Source organism: Vulpes lagopus, chromosome 19 (genome assembly GCF_018345385.1).
Source record: "Vulpes lagopus strain Blue_001 chromosome 19, ASM1834538v1, whole genome shotgun sequence".
NCBI lineage: Eukaryota > Metazoa > Chordata > Mammalia > Carnivora > Canidae > Vulpes > Vulpes lagopus.
Window position 1 is genome coordinate 31644571 of NC_054842.1, and position 19632 is coordinate 31664202.

General features: G+C 36.2%; 1 protein-coding gene across 2 annotated transcripts in view; it reads right to left on the reverse strand.

Annotated features, from left to right (window-relative positions):
- Window positions 1-272: 272 nt before the first annotated feature.
- RYK (receptor like tyrosine kinase) overlaps window positions 273-19632 on the reverse strand; it is an 86694-nt gene continuing 67334 nt past the window's right edge. For both annotated transcript variants that reach the window (XM_041734375.1, XM_041734374.1), the window contains exons 11-15: window positions 16998-17130; window positions 15623-15732; window positions 15300-15459; window positions 1660-1796; window positions 273-711 (exon numbers count right to left, since the gene is read on the reverse strand). In XM_041734375.1, the coding sequence (XP_041590309.1) occupies window positions 600-711; window positions 1660-1796; window positions 15300-15459; window positions 15623-15732; window positions 16998-17130 (652 nt within the window). In that variant the 3' untranslated portion in view covers window positions 273-599. The remainder of the gene's footprint in view (window positions 712-1659; window positions 1797-15299; window positions 15460-15622; window positions 15733-16997; window positions 17131-19632) is intronic.

Sequence of the window (19632 nt, forward strand, 5' to 3'; positions counted from 1 at the left end):
TTCTAAGTTGTTTCCCCCCCCCAGCTTTTCTTTAAGTTTTCTTCCTCCAATACTGCCTTTTCCTACACGAGGCAAACCAGACATCTTTTTATGCTGTTTTCCTTTTCTTAAGAAAGAGAAATGTATCTTGAAGACAAACCAATCCCAAGACTAATGATAAAAAAAAAAAAAAAACACCACCACCAAAACTTTAAAGGTGAATCACCTACATTACCTTGATGAAGTAAAAAAATAAAAAAGCAGTTGGTACTAAGATAACTATTCCAAGTATCTGTGTTTAAAACAATTTTAAAAACTGTTTATTTATTTTGTAAGAATGTACCCCTAGTCCAAAGTAACTATGTTTTAAAAAATTTGGGGCCAAAAAATTTACAAAAACTTTTTCAGTTCAACCTAATAAAAATGATATCTAGAAAATATTCCACATTATTAAGTCTGTCTTTAAAAGCTCAGATTCTAAAGCATTCCTAAGGCACGGTCTTCTGGAAGACTTATGTGCTTCTGCTGGTGTTGCATGACGTACGAAGCATCCATGACTGGTTCCAAGTGAGCCCCGACAGGCACCGTACTCCTGATGCCATGGGACTGTGAGAGTAAAATCAGACATAGGCCCCCAGGGCTGCGTGGAACTCCGTGAGACACTGTACCAGCTGCTGGAACTTGGGCCTCTCCTCCGGATCTAAGGCCCAGCAACAAGCCATCACAGCAAATCTGCAGAGTGACAAAAATGGGAAATTGGGCTAATGATTATTCAGTACTCCTAATCTTCTGGTCAATTTGATGCCAGTTATGTCTCTCCCTAAAGGTAGGCGTGGGGACAATGACTTAAAAATCAATGAATATTACTATATGTTGGCAGTTCTGAAATGAAAGAAAAAAAAAACTAACGAGTTTTCTGGATTTTATGTGTGGATTTTAATTCTTCATGATGTCATATCAAAATACATCAGCAAATACAGAAATTTCACATAAATACCTAAAACACAGACAAAATAATAATCTATGTTTTTGGAGCAAAAGAACTTGGAGGAAGAGGATGACTAATCTAATCTGAGCTCTAAGCACCCTGGATCTACAGTAAAATTAGTGCAAAAGTTGCCACCACACCATGGTATAGAAACCTTCAGGGGATTTAGGAACCAAGACCACAGTCATCTGTGCACTCAATCACATGAATAGCCTCCTGCCCACCCTACTCCCTTTTTATGGGAAGATTAGCTATATGATAAAGACAGGAAACAGGAACTGTCTCAGCCTGCAACATTTCCTTAACCTATCAGTTGACACCAAATAGCAAGGAAAGATGACAATGAGAAAGGCTTTCTACAACTAAGGCTGTATAAATGAAAGTTGGATACTCACTCTACATAGAATAACTGACATAATATTCAATATTTTCTTACTATGTACATTACTGGTCTCTCAGATTAGACTAAGCACGACAAATATAAGAACTACAAGACGTTCTAATTTCAAATGTGTTAAAGAGTGAATGAGTCTGGCTGACTCTGTGGTTCTCCATGAGTCTAATTCAAGTCCAAAGAGTCATTACTCTCCAAAGGAAGTCTCTGTATGAATTTGGGCACTAGCTCTTCTTCTTTTATCCCTCTATCATAAAGGGGAATGAAACCCATGTCTTTTAAGCTCAGAGAAACTCACAGCTCATCAGGACAGTTGATTGGTTGGGCTATTCGGTAACCATCCTTCAGGTATGCAGCCATCTCAAAGGGATCAATGTCCACATAGGGCGTCTGGCCCAGAGTCATGAGCTCCCACAGTGTCACTCCGAAGGCCCACTGAGGAGAGAAGGAGAAACACAATGAAGGAACATTTAAAACAGTTGTCAGAGTGCTGCTTCCCATGACCAGGTATGAACCAAAAACAGCACTCAACCCTCAAGGAAAGCAAGTTATTATTTACAAAAAAAAAGTCTACCATAACTAGTTAGTTTCTCTTGCTGGAACAGAAAAGAACATCTTAATGAAGGCACTGTTTAAAATGAGTATCATTTTACATATTCTAAGGTAATTAGATCCCTTGGAAAGAACTGTTTTTACTATTGATTACAAGACCAACCATCCAAAACTGCTAATTATATCTAAGATTTTACTAATATGAAAAATCTGTTACATTAAATAACCATAGCTAGTTTGCAAAATTGAGAAGTGGAAAATGAATATAACTTTAGCCTAACTGGAGGGAAGAACATTCTGAGTAAGTTAAATATGTAAACTATGTAAAATATAAGATGTCATGGGTTTTTACTACATTCAAATAATTTATATTACCAGACGAAAATAAGCTGGAAAAATACCTTCCAACCTTGCTTGAGTAAAAGATCAGATTTATTTAAAATCAGCATGTGAACTATTGGTAAGAACAGAAATCATAAGTTGTGGCATGAATATTTATTCATGGTCCAACCAGGGCTCCCCATTTTGGCCCAGCTGTGCTTACACTCGCTCATAGGGATTGTGCAGAGGGCAGGCAACGTATCTACACAGAGTTACTGCCATGCAGCCAGAAAAGACTCCGAGCAGAGACTCCTGCTGATCTGCTGCCACTCATGAACCTGAAGTCAACACAGCTGAAGCTGGAAGAGGAGGAAGGTATCATGTTTACGAGTCCCTTCTGTTCTAGACATTTTGAATCCTTTATCTCCATTTAATTTTCACAACAATGGGAAGTAGGTATACATTGTAAAGTCTAGGATAGGTTTCTTAACTTCAGCACTATGTATATTGTGGGCTGCATAATTCTTTGTTGTGAAAGGCTATCCTGTACCTTGTGGGATGTTTAGCAATATCCCTGGCATCTACTAGATGCCCCAAGTGTGATAACTGAGAATATCTCCAGGTATTACCTAATGTCCCCTCATGGGGAGGACAAAACTGTCCCTTGAGAACCACTAAGCTAGACTAATCAAAGAAAATAAAGGACACAAATTACTGTTATCAGAAATTGAAAGAGGGAACATCATTACACCAAAAAATAGAGACTCAACTTTATGACAATAAATTCAGTAACTTAGATGAAAAGAACAAATTTCTCAAAAGACACAAATTACCAAAATAGACATAAGAATAAGTAGAAAACGTATGTAGCCCATATCTATTAAAGAAACTGAATTCAGGGTGCCTGGGTAGCTCAGTAAGCTGAGTGTCTGCCTTCGGCTCAGATCATGATCCCAGGGTCCTAGAATGGAGCCCTGCTCAGTGGGGAGCCTGCTTCTCCCTCTCCCCCTGCCCCTCCACTCATGATCTCTCTCAAATAATTTTTTTAAAAAAAGAAAGAATAGAAATTGAATTCGTAGTTAAAAATCTTTCCACGAAGAAAACTGCATCCTATTTCACTGAGTGAATTCCATCAAACTTGAAAGAAAAAAAAAACAGGACAAATTTTTATTAGTTTCCTAGGGCTTCCACAATGAAGCACCACAAACTAGGTGGCTTAAACAACAGTACGTATTATCCCACAATTCTGGAGTCTAGAAGTTTAAAATCAAGGTGTCACCAGGGCTTTGCGCCCTCTGAAACTCATGAGGAAGGATGCTTCCTCGCTTATCCCCCAGCTTTTGATGGTGGCCTTGGCTTGTAGAAGCAGCACTTCATTCTCTGCCTCTGTTTTCACGAACATTCTCCCCTCACATGTCTGTGTCTCTTCTTATAAGGATACTAGTCATACTGGATTAAGGTCCACCCTAATTGAGTATGATTTCATCCTAACATTATATCTGCAATAGCCTTATTTTCAAATAATGTCACATTCTAAGGTACTGGAAGTTAGGATTTCAACCTATTTTTTACAGAGGGCACAGTTCAACTTTCAACACAATCCTACACAAACTCTTTCAAAAAACAGGGCAAGAAAAATATCTCCCAACTCAATTTAAAGGCAGGATTCTCTTAAATACCAAAACCCAAAAGTTAAACCTTTGGAATTTAGTATCTTTTTCATTAACAGATCATTAGGGTGGAGCAATGCCCACCCCAGATGTCTCTGTTTTTGAAGGGGGTGGGGGGAGAAAAGGAAGAGAGGAACAGATGGGGACAGATGTATAGGTTTAAAATCTCCATAGAAGGGCACCCAGGCAGCAAAGTCAGTGAAGCATCTGAGTATTGCTTACAGCTCAGGTTGTGATCGCAGGGTCCTGGGATTGAGACCCACATCACGCTCTGCACTCAGTGCAGAGTCTGCTTGGGATTCTCTCCCTCTCCCTCTGCCCCTGAAAATGTGCTCACGTACTCTATGAGATAAATAATAAATCTTTTTTTTCAAATTTTTATTTATTTATGATAGTCACACACACAGAGAGAGAGAGAGGCAGAGACATAGGCAGAAGGAGAAGCAGGCTCCATGCACTGGGAGCCCGACGTGGGATTCGATCCCGGGTCTCCAGGATCATGCCCTGGGCCAAAGGCAGGCGCCAAACCACTGCACCACCCAGGGATCCCCGATAAATAATAAATCTTAAAAAAAAAAAAATCTCATGGAGACAGAGCCTACTAATTTTCCCTAAAACTACTGGTTTAAAAATGGAAAATGACTTCAAATTAATAAAAGTTAAAGGAAGGTACCTGCATACATCCAGGTATTTGTCTATCTTAAAAGCACACTCTAGGTAAACATTTAATAATGACAATGATTAGTAATGCTTAATTTAAAAAATCATGTCTAATTTCTTTATGGAAGACAGTTCACTACTCTGATGAAATAGAGTTGAAAGAAGTAATAAAACTGGCTGGGTGTTCCTACCCCTTCTTCATGAAATGAGATGGATCTGTTCTTATTCACTGATGGTGGCAGCAGCTATGGATAAGGAATAATCAGTCCAAACCAGATTTTGGAGGAAGAAACAAGGGGAATTAAAAAAAAGCGGGTACTGCCATATTGTACACAGTGACAAACCCCATTCACTGACAAGGGAGGTACACTCTGACAACTTCTGACTATAAGGGACTTTCACAGTAATGCTGCTGGTATCTGAGATATGGAAGGTACACAGGTATGAAAACAGTATAACGTATATAAGCTGACTTTAAAAAATTATTTTTTTCACACTGTTTTGTCCACATTATTAACACTAAGCATCCACCTAAGGTCTATTATATATTGCAACCCTAATAAACACACACACAAAAAAACAATAAACCCGAAGGGTACATTGCCGTTTCATTTCCTTAAAAGCCAACAAAAGTGATTAATTATATGTTGGCTCACTAACTCTTTAAAAAATATCAAGACCAAACAGCAAAAAGATGATTTGTGGAAAAACTGCTCTCCAAAGTCTTCCGATAACTAAGCCATTTAAAATTTAGACAGACTTATTCTATAATTTCCTTTTGTTTGACGTCGTTGGAAAAGGGGCAATAAGAAGGTCAAGCTGTTTTTTCCAGAGTTTTATGAAAGGCTACTGCTACATCCGTTTAAAGCACATTTAGAGAATAACAACATTCTTTTTTTTCATCTTAGTCCTCTTCTCTCAATTTGTGTTATTTTATAGCTTCTTAATATGTAGGATATGAAACTTTTTTTCACTAGCAACATATACTCATTGAGTTGTCAAAGTATATAAATAAAATTCTTTTTTTTACTCTTTAATGGAATATTAACTAATGCTGGGACTATTAGGAGATTTCCATTCTGCTACTTCAGGAACTTATAAGGCAAGGCTGACCTCGGTATACTATATACTCTGCTGAGAAAAGAATTTTGTCCTTTTCTAAAGGGTCTCATCTGACCACAATAAAAGCATCACAATGAAGTGTTTTATGACTGACTTTTCTGTTAATACTAGAAACCTAACATTTCCTTCTCACACATGGAAATGGATTCAGATGACCAAAGACCCATTAATTTAATCTGGGCCAAGTGCTTTCCCAGCTTGACTAATGAAAAGAATCATCTAAGGTGTGTTTTAAACAAATCTTTGTCTTAAGATCTAGCAAATTTAGAAATTAATCTTCTACGTGTTAGCAGCAGGTCAGATAACAAAGATAGCTTTTATTTTTTATTGCAATATAGCTGACATCCAATAAAATGCACATAATGTGCTTGATCTGGTAAGCTCATATATGTATATGTATACACTCCTGCAACCATCGCCAAATCAAGATAATGAACAAATTCATCACCTCTAGAATCCTTCCCTCCTGCCCCCCTCCTCATTGCCATCCCCAAGTAACCATTAATCTGCTTTCTGTCATGAGTTTGCATTTTCTAGAATTTTATATAAATGGAAACCATTCAAACAATATACGTTTTTGCCTAGCTTCTTTCACTTAGAATAATGATTCTGGCATTTATCTATGACATAGTATGTATTGACAGTTCATTCCGTTCATTGTTGAATAGTAGTCCATTATATGAATACAGTGGCTTGTTTATCCATTTACCTACTGATGAACATTTAGATTATTTCCAGGTTTAGTTACTGAAAACTGTTATAAACATCTGTGTACAAGTACTGGTAAGGATACATGCTTTCATTAAGTTAGAAGCAAAGTGATTGCATATGGTAGGTATATTCAGCTTCTGGGGGGTGAGAAGCAGAGGGGGAGGGAGGGAGAGAATCTTAAGCAGGCTCCATGCTGGGTCTCACAATCCTGAGATCATGACCCTGAGCCGAAATCAACAGTCAGAAGCTTACTGACTGGGCCACCTAGGTGCCTCAGATGTTTTACTTTTTAAGAAACTGCCAAACCATTTCCCAAAGTGAATGTACCATATGTTTAGATTCCCACCAGCAAGCAGCATAAGAAGGCTATGTTTCTCCATATCCTTGCTAACACTTCAGTCTTCAATTTTAGCCATACAAATGGGTGTGTAATGCTATCTCACTGTGGTTTTACTTTGCATTCTCATGACTAATGAATTTGACTTTCATATGCTTATTTGACATTTGTATATCTTCATTGGTGAAGCATATCTTCAAATATTTTGCCCATTTTTGTTACTAAGTTTTAAGAATTCTTTATATATTTTTCATGTATTTCCTTTATCAGATGTGTATGATTTGCAAATATTTTCTGAGTGTGACTTGTCTTTTCATTCTCTTGATACTGCATTTCAAAGAGCACAAGTTGAAATTTTTGATAGTTTGATTTATTCTTCCAGGGATTTTGATTTGGTCCCAAGGAATCTTTGCTTAACACAAAGTTCTAAAGGATTTTCACTACGTTCTCTTCTAAAATTGCTATAGTTTTAGATTTTACATTCAAATCTCTGATCTATTTTGAGTTAATTTTTGTATATATGGAGCTAGGTATGGATCAAAATTCATTTTTTTGTAGCTGCATATCCAACTGCTGTAGGACTGTTTAAAAGACAATCCTTTCTCCACCAAATTGCCTTTGCCCTTTTTTGCAAATTAACTGTCCATACATATGCGGATCAACTTTTAAGTATTCTGTTCTGTTTAACTTGTCTATCTTAATGCTAACATTACACTGTCTTGATTACTGTAACTTTAAATCAGACCTCCAGCTTTTTTTTTTCAAAGCTCTTTTGGCTATTCTAGGTCCTCTGCATTTCTTTATCTATTTTAGAATCAAACTGTCAATTTTTACCCTCAAAATTAAAAGCCTGCAAAAATTTTCTTTGGAAAAAAAAAATTTTCTTTGGGATCGTGTCAAATCTATAGATCAACTTGGAGATAACATCTTAATATTGAGATTTCTGATCAAGAAACAATGGGATAGCTCTCCATTTATACAGGTCCTTAATTTCTTTCAAATAATGTTTTATAGTTTTCATTGTGTAGATATTTCATATTTTTTTCAGATATTTCCCAAGAACTTCATATTTTTGGATCCTTTTATGTTTTTTATAAACTTAGGGGAAGAAAACAATATGGAGGTTCCTCAAAAAATTAAAAATAGATCTACATGAGATCTGGTAATTCCACTACCAGGTATACCCAAAAGAAATGAAAATAGGGGGAATCCCTGGGTGGCTCAGCAGTTTAGCGCCGCCTTTGGCCCAGGGTATGATCCTGGAGTCCTGGGATCGAGTCCCACATCCGGCTCCCTGCATGGAGCCTGCTTCTCTCTCTGCCTGTGTCTCTGCCTCTCTCTGTCTCTCATGAATAAATAAATAAAATATTTTTTTTTTTAAAGAAAGAAATGAAAATAGTATTTTGGAGAGATAAATGCGCCCCTATGTTGACTGCAGCATTTTTCACAACAGACAAGATATGGAAACAACCTAAATGCCCCTCTACTGATGAATGCATAACAAAGATGTGGCATATACACAACGGAGTTGTGTGGTTTGTGGGAAATGTTCAAGGGAGGGCAATAAGTAGATTGTCCTTTGAAGAACAGCTATGAAGTCATTATTTCCCCTTCATTTTTTAAAGATATTTTCACTGGATATAGAATTCTATGTTTACAGGAGTTTTTCTTACAGTTACTTTAAAAATGTTTAACTGTCCTCTCCCGTGCACTGCTTCCAATGAGAAATTTGTTGTCATCCTTTTTGTTTCCTTTGTATATTAACATTTTTTCTCAGCTGCTTCTAAGATTTTCTCTTTATCACTAGTTTTCAACAATTTGATTATAATGCACTGTGGTTTAGTTTCTTTTTGCTTCTTGGATTTGGGGTTTGTTCAGTTCTTAGATCTGTGGGTTTATAGTTTTCACCAAATGTGGAAACATCTGTCTTTCTTAGTTTTTCTATCCCTCCCCTTCATTCTGCAAACCCCAATCACACATATATTCAGCAATATGAAGTTGTTCCAATGAGAGATCCTTCTTCAAGAATTTCCTGTATCTTCTCTCTCCTTCAAGAGCTTTACTCCCATCTGGAAGAAAAGTATTCTTCCTCCCACGCCAAGACTACACCTTTATCTGGCCTCTTGAGCCCATTCACCTATCATCTCTTGGACATCATCTCCAAAAACCACACATCCAATCTCTTTCTCCCCATGTTTCCCTGGCCTAAAAAGCAAACCAAATGGATCCAATTAAAAAACAAAACAAAACCCCCCCAGAAAAGTAACAAAATTAAGCCTCACTTAATCCTGCCATCTCATCAAACTAAAATCATTTCACTCCTCTTCATAGCTGTTCTTCAAAGAACAATCTACTTATTGCCCTCCCTTTAACATTTCCCACAAAACCCACAATCACATCTATCCTTAATGATTTACTAAATCCACTAATTCAAATGCCCTGAATGATTTCCTCACCCTTTCTGACCACTGCAGGTATGTTTACAAATTAAAGTCTCTTTGAAACTATTTCTTTCCTTGGCTTCGATGACACAGCATTCAATTTGTTTTAATTCTTCGTTCATCATTCTTTTCTCACTAACTGAAACTACATATTCCCTACATTCTTCCCTGGGCTTTCTCCTCTGTATATATTCACTACCTCTGGGATCAAACCGTCCTGTTCATTCAATCCCCACTTTAATGAAGCTGATCTCCAATTTCTAACATCCTGCTTCTATGTTTTTCCAGAATTCCAGACCTGCATTCCATCCATTAATATCCTGAATTCAATATGCCTCATATCAAATCAATCCTATTTTCCCCAAACCAGATATTCTACCTATTGTCTTCAACTGTGTTATATCTTCACACTGACTTAAGATTTACTCCAACCAGAAGGACAAACATTATATGGTCTCATTCATTTGGGGAATATAAAATATAGTGAAAGGGAATAAAGGGGGAAGGAGAAAAAATGAGTGGGAAATATCAGAAAGGGAGACAGAACATGATAAGACTCCTAACTCTGGGAAAGGAACAAGGGGTGTAGAAAGGGAGGTGGGCGGGGGGTGGGGGTGACTGGGTGACGGGCACTGAGGGGAGCACTTGATGGGATGAGCACTGGGTGTTATTCTGTATGTTGGCAAATTGAACACCAAAAAAAAAAGAGAGAGAGAGATTTACTCCAACCCAGAACTAAAGAAACTACAGATCAAAGATTGCACTGAAGTTTTCAGAAACATGGGCACCAGGAAGAAAGGCAGAGTAGACATCTATGCAATATATCCAATAGGTAAGAGGGAAGCCTCAGTGCACAAAGGTCAATTAATAAATTTACTCATAAATAACAACTATAGTCAAAAAAGATGGAATCTCTGAAGTCAAGTCTGTGGGAATAAGACAAAGAGAAATAAATATGTGATTCAGCATGGAAATACAGAGGATAAGGGGTCAGTGTGAGCCATTCAGGATCCTTTTACACATTCAAGTACACAGCTCTGCAGGGATAAGATTAACATAGCTGGCTGTGAATGTTCTTAAAATAAATGACCCAAAAGGTATATATATGTACATCAATTTCAAGTCTGTAACTGTGGAACACCTGCTAAAGAAAAATAAGGAAAGCAGAGTTTCCATTGCCCATTCTAGGAAGAATAACTTATGCATAAAAATATAAGGCATCAGTGGTAGGTGCCATTAGTTAAGTACAAAATTCTCTGGGGTTCCAAAGAAGACCAAATCAAAGGGCAAAAAGTAACTTGTGTCTTTGGATCCAGGAGGAATTCCAGATTGGTTGAAATGCAAAATATAAAGGAAATGCACAATGGAAATTATAAAACTAAAACTAAGGAAGGTAAGGTAAGAAACAGAAGGCTCTGAAAACCAGAGGAAGGAGTATGGATCTTTCTTTATCAACTCCCTATAAATAAAAGTTCACTTTGAAAATTAACAACTCAGGAAACAACAGATGTTGGCAAGGATGTGGAGAAAAGAGAACCCTCTTTACACCACTGATAGGAATGCAAACTGGTGCAGTCACTCTGGAAAACAGTATGGAAGTTCCTCAAAAAATTAAAAATAGAGCTACCCTACAACCCAGCAATTGCACTATTAGGTATTTATCCAAAGGATACACACCTAGTGATTTGAAGGGGCACATGCACCCCAATGTTTACAGCAGCAATGTCCATAATAGCCAAAATATGGAAAGAGCCCAGATGTCCACTGACAGATGAATGGATTAAGATGTATACACACACACACACACACACACACACACACACACACACCCCAACCGAGGAATATTACTCAGCCATCAAAAAGAATGAAATCTTGCCATTTATAATATTGTGGATAGAACTAGAGGGTATTATGCTAAATGAAAGAAGTCAGTCAGAGAAAGACAGACCATATGATTTCACTCATATGTGGAATTTAAGAAACAAAACAGGTGAAAATAGGGGAAGTGAAGGAAGAATAAAATAAAATGAAAACAGAGAGTAAGACAATCATAAAAGACTCCTAACTATGGGAAACTGAGAGTCGCTGGAGGGGCTGGTGGGCAGGGAAATGGGGCAATTGGGTGATGAGCATTAAGGAGGGCACTTGATGTAATGAGTACTGGGCGTTGTAAGTAACTAATGGATCATTAAATTCTATCTCTGCAACTAATAACACAGTATATGTTAACTAAATTGAAGTAAAAAAAAAAGTTCAATTTGAAGATCAAAATATCATGGAGGAATATTCATAGCAGTGAAAGCTTAAGTTCACCTAACTAACATTGATTGATTTTCACAAGTTTTCAAAAGTGACATCACTGTGCACAAAGTACAGGCTTTACTGATATATATATATATATATTTTTTAACTATATATATATATCCCATCCTAAATATCCAATGTTCAAAGCTTTTATTACCCTATGAATTTTAAGTTTTCAGACATAGTTTCTAGGCTTTTTGAATAACCATAACTGAAATATACATCTTTAAGAAGGAGTGTATTACTTTAAGAAAGCTTTACTATTTAAAATTTAAGACCTCATTAATAAATGTATATTCATGACTTAAAGTCGACCTTTCAGCAGTTCTTCCAAGGTTAACTATTACCTAAAAATCTTAATACTCCTCAGATTTACCACTGTAGAAATATTTTTTATTCCAGCTAAACAAATGAACCCAGATATACAATGACTATACATAAAATGTACTGACTGCATCAGGTATAAAATTTAGTACATGTTGCTAACTCAACTTCAAAAGTCAACAATCTTTAGGCACAGAGTGTCATACATGATTGAAAACAGACCACTTCTAAAAAAAACAGAGACCACTTCTGCTATGTATCTGCCCTAGAATCTGTGATTAGAAAAGAGAAAAGAACAAATACTGGATACCTACCAGGCCATTACATGTATCTATCTATGACACTTTCCTCTATTACACTAGATGCTTCGACACTGCTCCATCAGAACACAGGCTATCTGAAGGTAATGTTAAATAGAATGATAAGTACAAGGAAGGAAAGGAAAAGGGATGTTCACGAGATCTCTTGAGGAAAACATCTATTCTTAGGGAGAGTAATACAGAAAATACATCAAGGGCAATACCTGATCACAAGACAGCAACTGGTCCAAATTTTTAAACAATTAAAATTTTTTTTTAATATTAGTAATATTAAACTTTAAATCTTTTTTTCCTAATGTCTGAATAATCCTTTCACCTCTCTGGCTTTTCTTTAATGTCTTTACAGTAATTCATCTAAATGCTAATTTTTATTTAGTTATTTTTTATTGAAGTATAGCTGACAATGGTACATTAGTTTCAGGTGTACAACACAGTGATTCATTATGCAAGTTTATACATTATGCTACGCTCCCAAGTGTTAGCTACAATCTGTCACCATACAATGCTATTTCTCTTAAAATGTGAATTTTATGTTTAATAATTAGTCTAAGATTTTGTTGATGTATAAAACATGCAACCATAGTGGAAACAAATAAATGCTGGAAACCTAAGCATTATTCTAAAATGAGTAATAAAGAAACAATATAAAATAGAAAGTTTTCCCACACTTTTACAACTAAGAAGCATTCTCTGAAAACTGGACCTTTCTCTTTGATACCACACAGTAGTTCAAACGACCACTCTTCATGGGCATATTATGAATGTGAGTTTCTCCTGCTCAAGTCTGCTCAGGGTGTGGCAATGACCTCCCATGGCACTGGGCAAACAAGCGTAGTAAGAAGCACTTTGCTGTAGATACAACAGCTGGATAATTTTATAGATTTCTTTCCTTCTTCTAGGTCATCTTTAATGTTCACAAAATAAATACTGTAAAGGCACAGGAACATATTTTAATTTACTTTACACCCTAAAAACTGTTCAAATATCTTAAAGAATCTCATTACCACAAGCCATACTGATAAGATTAGCATGGAAATCATTTCCTTGACTTGTTTTTCCCAAGAAAATGTTTTTAAACACAATGCAACACTGTAAAGACAAAAAAGCACTAAGAATGAAACTCTTAATTGTGCATTCCTGATTGCATTGAGTCTCTTAATAGGATACAGTCTCTTAACAGCAGAATTATGTTAGCTACTATAATTACCTAAATAATTGAAAGAAGATATAAATCAAGAAATCTATTTTCAAATAAAGGAAAAGAAAGTTACACAAAAAAAATCTATGGTGGTACCCTACATGTGATGAAAACAATAAAAACAATATCCAGAAATTCTTAAGAATGCCTAAGATGATGTCATATCTTAGAATAATAAAAGAGATTTATAACTAGTCAAAATCTAGTTGTGCATATTTCCGAAGTTCAACAGTTAAAAGCTGATATTAACATTATAAGAATTGACATACTGAAGTACTAAATCCTTCCAGTAAAAATTGTGAAAACACAAGCAAGAGATGCAATGTATTACTTTTAAGATGGAAAACATTAATGTATTTCCAAACAAATCACACAGAACTTTCAACCATAAAAAAAATACAAAAATGTTAACGATCTTTTAAAGAACAAAGAAAATACTCTCTCCAAGGCAATAATATCATTTGTTAGGTGCTATATTTACACCTGAAATTATTTTACATGTATAGAGACTGTGGTGAGAGTGGGATTACACTATTTATTTTGCATATGACTATGTATAAAGTTTCTCAGCCCCAAAATAGCATATTAACTGTAGCTTTTAAACCCCCAACTCCATCCATAAAGGAAAAGCAGGAACAGAGAATAATGATTATACATACATATTTTTAATACAAATATTAAAACACAATCTTAAACATTTATGTATTAATATAAGAACTCCAAAAAGCAGAGCTGCCTAGATGGCTCAGATGGTTAAGCATCTGCCTTCAGCTCAAGTCATGATCTCAGGGTCCTAGGATTGAGCCCCATGGCAGGCTCTCTTCTCAATGGGGAGTCAGCTTCTCCCTCTCACTCTCCTGTGCTCTCCCTCTTTCTCAAATAAATAAATAAAATCTTAGAGAAAAAAAACGATTTCAAAAAGTATTCAATCCCAGAAAACTGAAAAATGGATTTTTACATTAATATTTTTATAGTCATAGAAAATAGAACAGTGTTCCCATTCCTTTAATCTTAATTAGCCAAGGCAAAAGATATTTAAGGAAAAAATATATATATACACACATATATTTTAAAAGAAATGAATTACTAGGAATCTAAAGAAGAAAAATCTGAACATTTTATGAGTTAACCATGTTGAATGTAAATCAATGGGTACTCTCACCATCACATTCTAAGTACTGCCAGAAGAATTTGGGTCACAGACATTTTAAATGCTGGGGTTCCTGTGTGGCTCAGTTGATTAAGCATCTGCCTTTAGCTCAGACCATGATCTCAGGGTCCTGAGATCCAGGCCCACACTGGACTCCCTGTTCACTGGGGAACCTGCTTCTTCCTCTCCTCTCTGCTTGTCCTTTCTCTTGCTATCTCTGCCACGATCATCTCTCTTAGTAGATTTGAAAAACCATATAGTTCTACTTTAACTGATACTATGTTTTAAAGTTATGTGCTAAAACCAAAGTTAAACTCATTTGCACCCCATGAAAACAGCTTTGCTTAATGTAGGAGCTGGTAAAGAATCCCAGCTACAATTCAGAACTTCTAAATAAAGATCTGGCAACCCCTCAAAACTAGTACCATATCAATAATAGTACAACTGGTCCTTAATGATACTCAATATACAGCTGTGTGCTAACCTAAAATCAAACTCTGCTTTCTCTTTTTATATTACTTGAGAAAAATCAAAAACAAAAATGTAACCCTTCCCTCCCCTCAAAAAAGCTTATCCTGGATTATACAGGAGGGTCCTAAATGCAATCATATGTATCTTTACCAGTGACAAGCAGGAGTTTTAAGAGATAGACATAAACGAGGAGAAGGTGATGTGAACATGAAGCAGAGAGATGTAGCCAGGAGGGATGCAAACAGTCACCTTAAGCTGGCAAGGAAGTACACTTACTAGATTAAAACAAATAGAAAATTAGTTAAAACATAAAGCCTGTTCTCCATTCTACTGATACGCAGGAGTCCCAGCACTTACCACATCACTAGCGCTGGAGAACTCATTATTAACCAGACTTTCCAGAGCCATCCACCGAACTGGCCTGTTTTCGTTGTCCCCTAGACAATGATAGTCCATGGGGAACAAGTCTCTGGAGAGAGCATTATCTGTGATCTTAACTTGAAGTGTGTCATCAATGCTGAAAAGTAAAGACAGGAACATCAAATACAATCAGAGTATTTAAAACATTTGGATCACAGTTACTCTTAAATACAATACAATGCCCCCTGTAACTCCTGGAGACAACCCCAAATCCAGAGAAAACCAAACATGAATGACAATGACGAGCTCATAGCACCTACACACAGTTTCTAGCAGCCAGGTCTTTGTGGATAACTTCCCTTCTGGCCAGATAGCTCATTCCACAGGCAATCTGAATTGCCATGTGTACCAGGTCTTGTTGAGAAATTGCCTGTGGTTAAAAAAAAAAAAAAAAAAAAATGACATTGTTTGCAGTTAGCACAAAAATGATGATGGCAGCCAGCTGCTTATTTTATTCCACAATCCTACTCCATCCCAAAATACTTCTTTACACCTACACACAGAGTTTTAAAAAGCTACTTCTTCACCAAGAATACGTTCTCATAGCTCCCTATAATATTTGTATCTACTATAGTCTTACCATTCTGCAATGTAACTTACCATTTACTTTACCACCTCTCTCATCTCATATTGGGAATAGCTCCCCAACACCCAGGACATACAGCAGCTGCTCTGTAATTCAACTGTTCCATGAATGCCAAATTCTCAAGGTAATATTTAATTGCTTATTATTCGATAACCTGTTCTTTTCTTAAAAGCTAATAGTTTGGATTAGGAGATGATCTCTGGGGACCATTTTCAAGCTAATAGTCTACAGCTCTCACTACTGCTATACTCCTCTAGAGTCAGCATGCCAGTCTGTGGGCTGGGGAATGAAATTCTTCCTCAGGTGATGCTGATGGGCTACAGCCTCCAACAACTTGTTGGGAACCGTTACTTTAATCCTGTCAATTTACAAAGTGTCCTGATGTATTAAGTCAAATATTCAATACAGCTTTCAAAGCCACTTTCTCCTGGCAACTGTAGTTAGTACATTATTATAAACCCTAAAATAAACTAAATGTGGCTACAAGTTACAATAGGCAACAAAACATCAGCTGGGCTTTAAGACATCTACCATCATGTGCCTGGAATGTAACCAAATGCTCCACAGCTCTGTGCACAAGCAATAAAGAGAAGAAAACTCTTAGATGACTGACATCTTATAGCCAAGGACATTAAAAACAGATCCAATTATCCCCATAATTCAGACTTCTAGTCACCACCGGCTTTTGATACAATATGAACCAAATGACTCAGACAAGTGTGTTTCCACTCCTAGAAGGGAGATCTAGTATCAGTGCCTTCAAAGAGTTATCAGGAAAATGACTGAGATGGTGTTAGAGAGAGTCTGAGGTAAATAAACATATGATGGATAAAATGGAAAAATTTCAGCATCAGTAAAGTGCAACCTTCAAAACAGGTATCATAAATCATCTTCCTCTAAATCAACAGGTTATAAATACCTTCTGGCTCATTTTGAGTTCCTTTTTGCAGGGTTTTACACAGTTTATATATAAGAAGTTAACATCTACTTTCAAGGAAACTATCAGAAGTTCCTGGTAAATTATTGATAGTTGGGCAAATTTTTCTCACCTGAGGATTATTGGCCTCTACTAATTTGCACTGCCGTAAAAACAATTTAAGATTCCCCCAATTCATGTAAGGCAGTATCACCATGGGCTTTTCTCCTTCTTCTATACATACATGTGTAATAGGAAGAAGATTTCTAAAAAAAAAAAAAAGAAAGAAAGAAAGAAAGAAATCAGGAAGAAGATAAGTGAAATCTAAAATTTCAAGGGCTTATTTTATAACCTAAAACAAAACAATAAAATCTCAAACATACTTAAAAATGATTACCATTAAAAAAAAAAAATGATTACCATTAAAAATGTAATAAAATTATAAATGCCTTTTGAAACTAGACTTGAATATTTTTCACATATGCACTTTCCTGATAGAGAAGAGCTATAAACGCAAAGTTGTTTCCTATGGACTGGATTCTCTGAAGATACATTCTAGCCACACTAAATCTTTACTATTAAGAGTTAATCAGAGACATTTAAAAAATGACTTGACACATTCTGAGTGTATTATATCATCCCCTTTAGTCCATCAATACAAGGGGGGGAGGGTGGAAACCCATGCAGACTATGGACCAGAATATGATCATCAAGAAGGCCTCAAAGAGGCTACAACTGTCACAAAAGCAAGATGTCCTTAGCTGGTCATATGGGACTCAGAATCTGATTTCTAAATCCTAAATTTACCATTTATAGATAGTCTGTGCAACTCTCTCCTGGCCTTAGTCTCATACCTTTATGGCATCACACCAACCATAAAATTCGTTATGAATAAAGCCAAAGCATGTAGTAAACAGTTTTGTTTCTTTTGAAATTTCCACAGCACACATAAATACTTCCATCTTATCACTTAATGACACCTCTTTCTACTAGTATCTGGAAATAATTTAATTTTCTCCAAGGTTACGTACCTTTTTACATAATTATCTTATTTTTCCCCACTATGCTGAAAATTTCTAGAAGACAAAAACTAAGATGAATTCTTATTTTTACACCCAATGTTTTGCATTGTGTGCCAGAAAAAATAAGCATTTAATAAATATTTGATAACACAAGTAATATGGCCTTAAAAACATTCCTACTCTTTAATTTAGCAAATTCTGCCTCTAAGGATATTTAATAAGAAAATAATATTAAACATTAAGAAGTTACATGAACAAGGACAGTTAATACAATATTAATAGCAAAAAGTTGCAAACAACTTCAACGTGCAAATGTAAGCAAGGAGTACACTCAAATTACAGGATAGTATATAACAATTAAATGGTCACAAAGAGATGTTAAGAGAACAGGAGTAAATGTTTATCTTATAGGAAAGCAAGATACAAAATTTATGTATGTTTGCAGGATAATTCCAAACATGGAAAAAAATAGTAAAACTCCACAAAAATATGACAAGAATTATAAGTTGTTGTCTTTAAGTTGCAGGGCTTTAGACCATTTTTACCTTGCCTTTTCTGTATTTTCTAAATTGTCTCAACTAAGCATGTCTCTTTTAAAACCACACTCACACAATTCTGGCCCAACAATGCACAAGTGAAAGCTACGGGCTCCCTTCATGCTACACAGGAGTTACTAAAAGGGAAAGCACTGATCCTGAGAAGCTGGAAAATGAGGACTCAAGGTAACCCCCTCTAGTTAGCTTCTGTTTTCATTACAGTCTAACAGTGGCAGTGCTGATTAGTGCCACTTAGTGAGGAAACCCATGCAGAGAGAGGTTAGGTAATCTGCCAAGGACGAACAAAAAGTGCACAGAGAAAAAAATTCAAAGCTTCATCTGATTCCAGAAACCCTTGTGCTTTCCCCTGGACCACTGAATATGCTCTTCCAGGAGAGCAAAAAAGGAATACATGAAAAGTGACAAAGCCTCTTTGCATATCACGTCCCACGCACAATAAAATGATTAAAGCAGGTCTGCATTTTAGAGGCAACTGAGCACACCATGATTTTAGTAATGTGAAGTTACCCAATTTAACCCTCCCAAGATTACTCCTCTGCTCCTCTCCTCATGTCTGAAATCCACTGAGCAGAGTTAAAGGTATTTTGGTGCTGTTTGAGATCAAATCATTAAAAGCCATCTAGAAGAAGTAACAAGCTGCATGAACATATTTTAAAGTACAAGTGGCTGGTTTTCATTCTTCCCATTTCATAAAGAAAAAGTAGATAAAGAGGAAGATCTGAGACCTCGATGCAGAGTGGATGAGAGCAGAAACTGGTGCTGTGGACAAGAACAAGGCAGAGGAAGGGAGGTTTTGTGGCGATAAGGAACAAGAACTACATCCAGTTCCCTGTCTTGCCTAGTGTCCTTGCAGAGAGAGAGCTGGGAGGCACTCAGTGTTCAGAAAGTCACCATCAGGAAACTTGGGCCAGTGGAGAGCCAAACTACAAGGAGAAATAACTCAAGAGTCCTTTGTTACGAAGTACTTCTGATGTAATTTAAATAAAAATAAATTTTGTTTACACAGCTATTTTAATGTAGAGTAAAAATTATTCTCACAAATTCCAGTGGAAAAAGGATAAAAAGAATTTCAAAATAATTTAAAGTATTTCAACACTTTACAATTCTTACTCGTGGAATGTTAAAACATGAAGTAATAAACATGTTTCACATGTGGAATTACATACTACAACTAGTTCTAAAAAGTTAA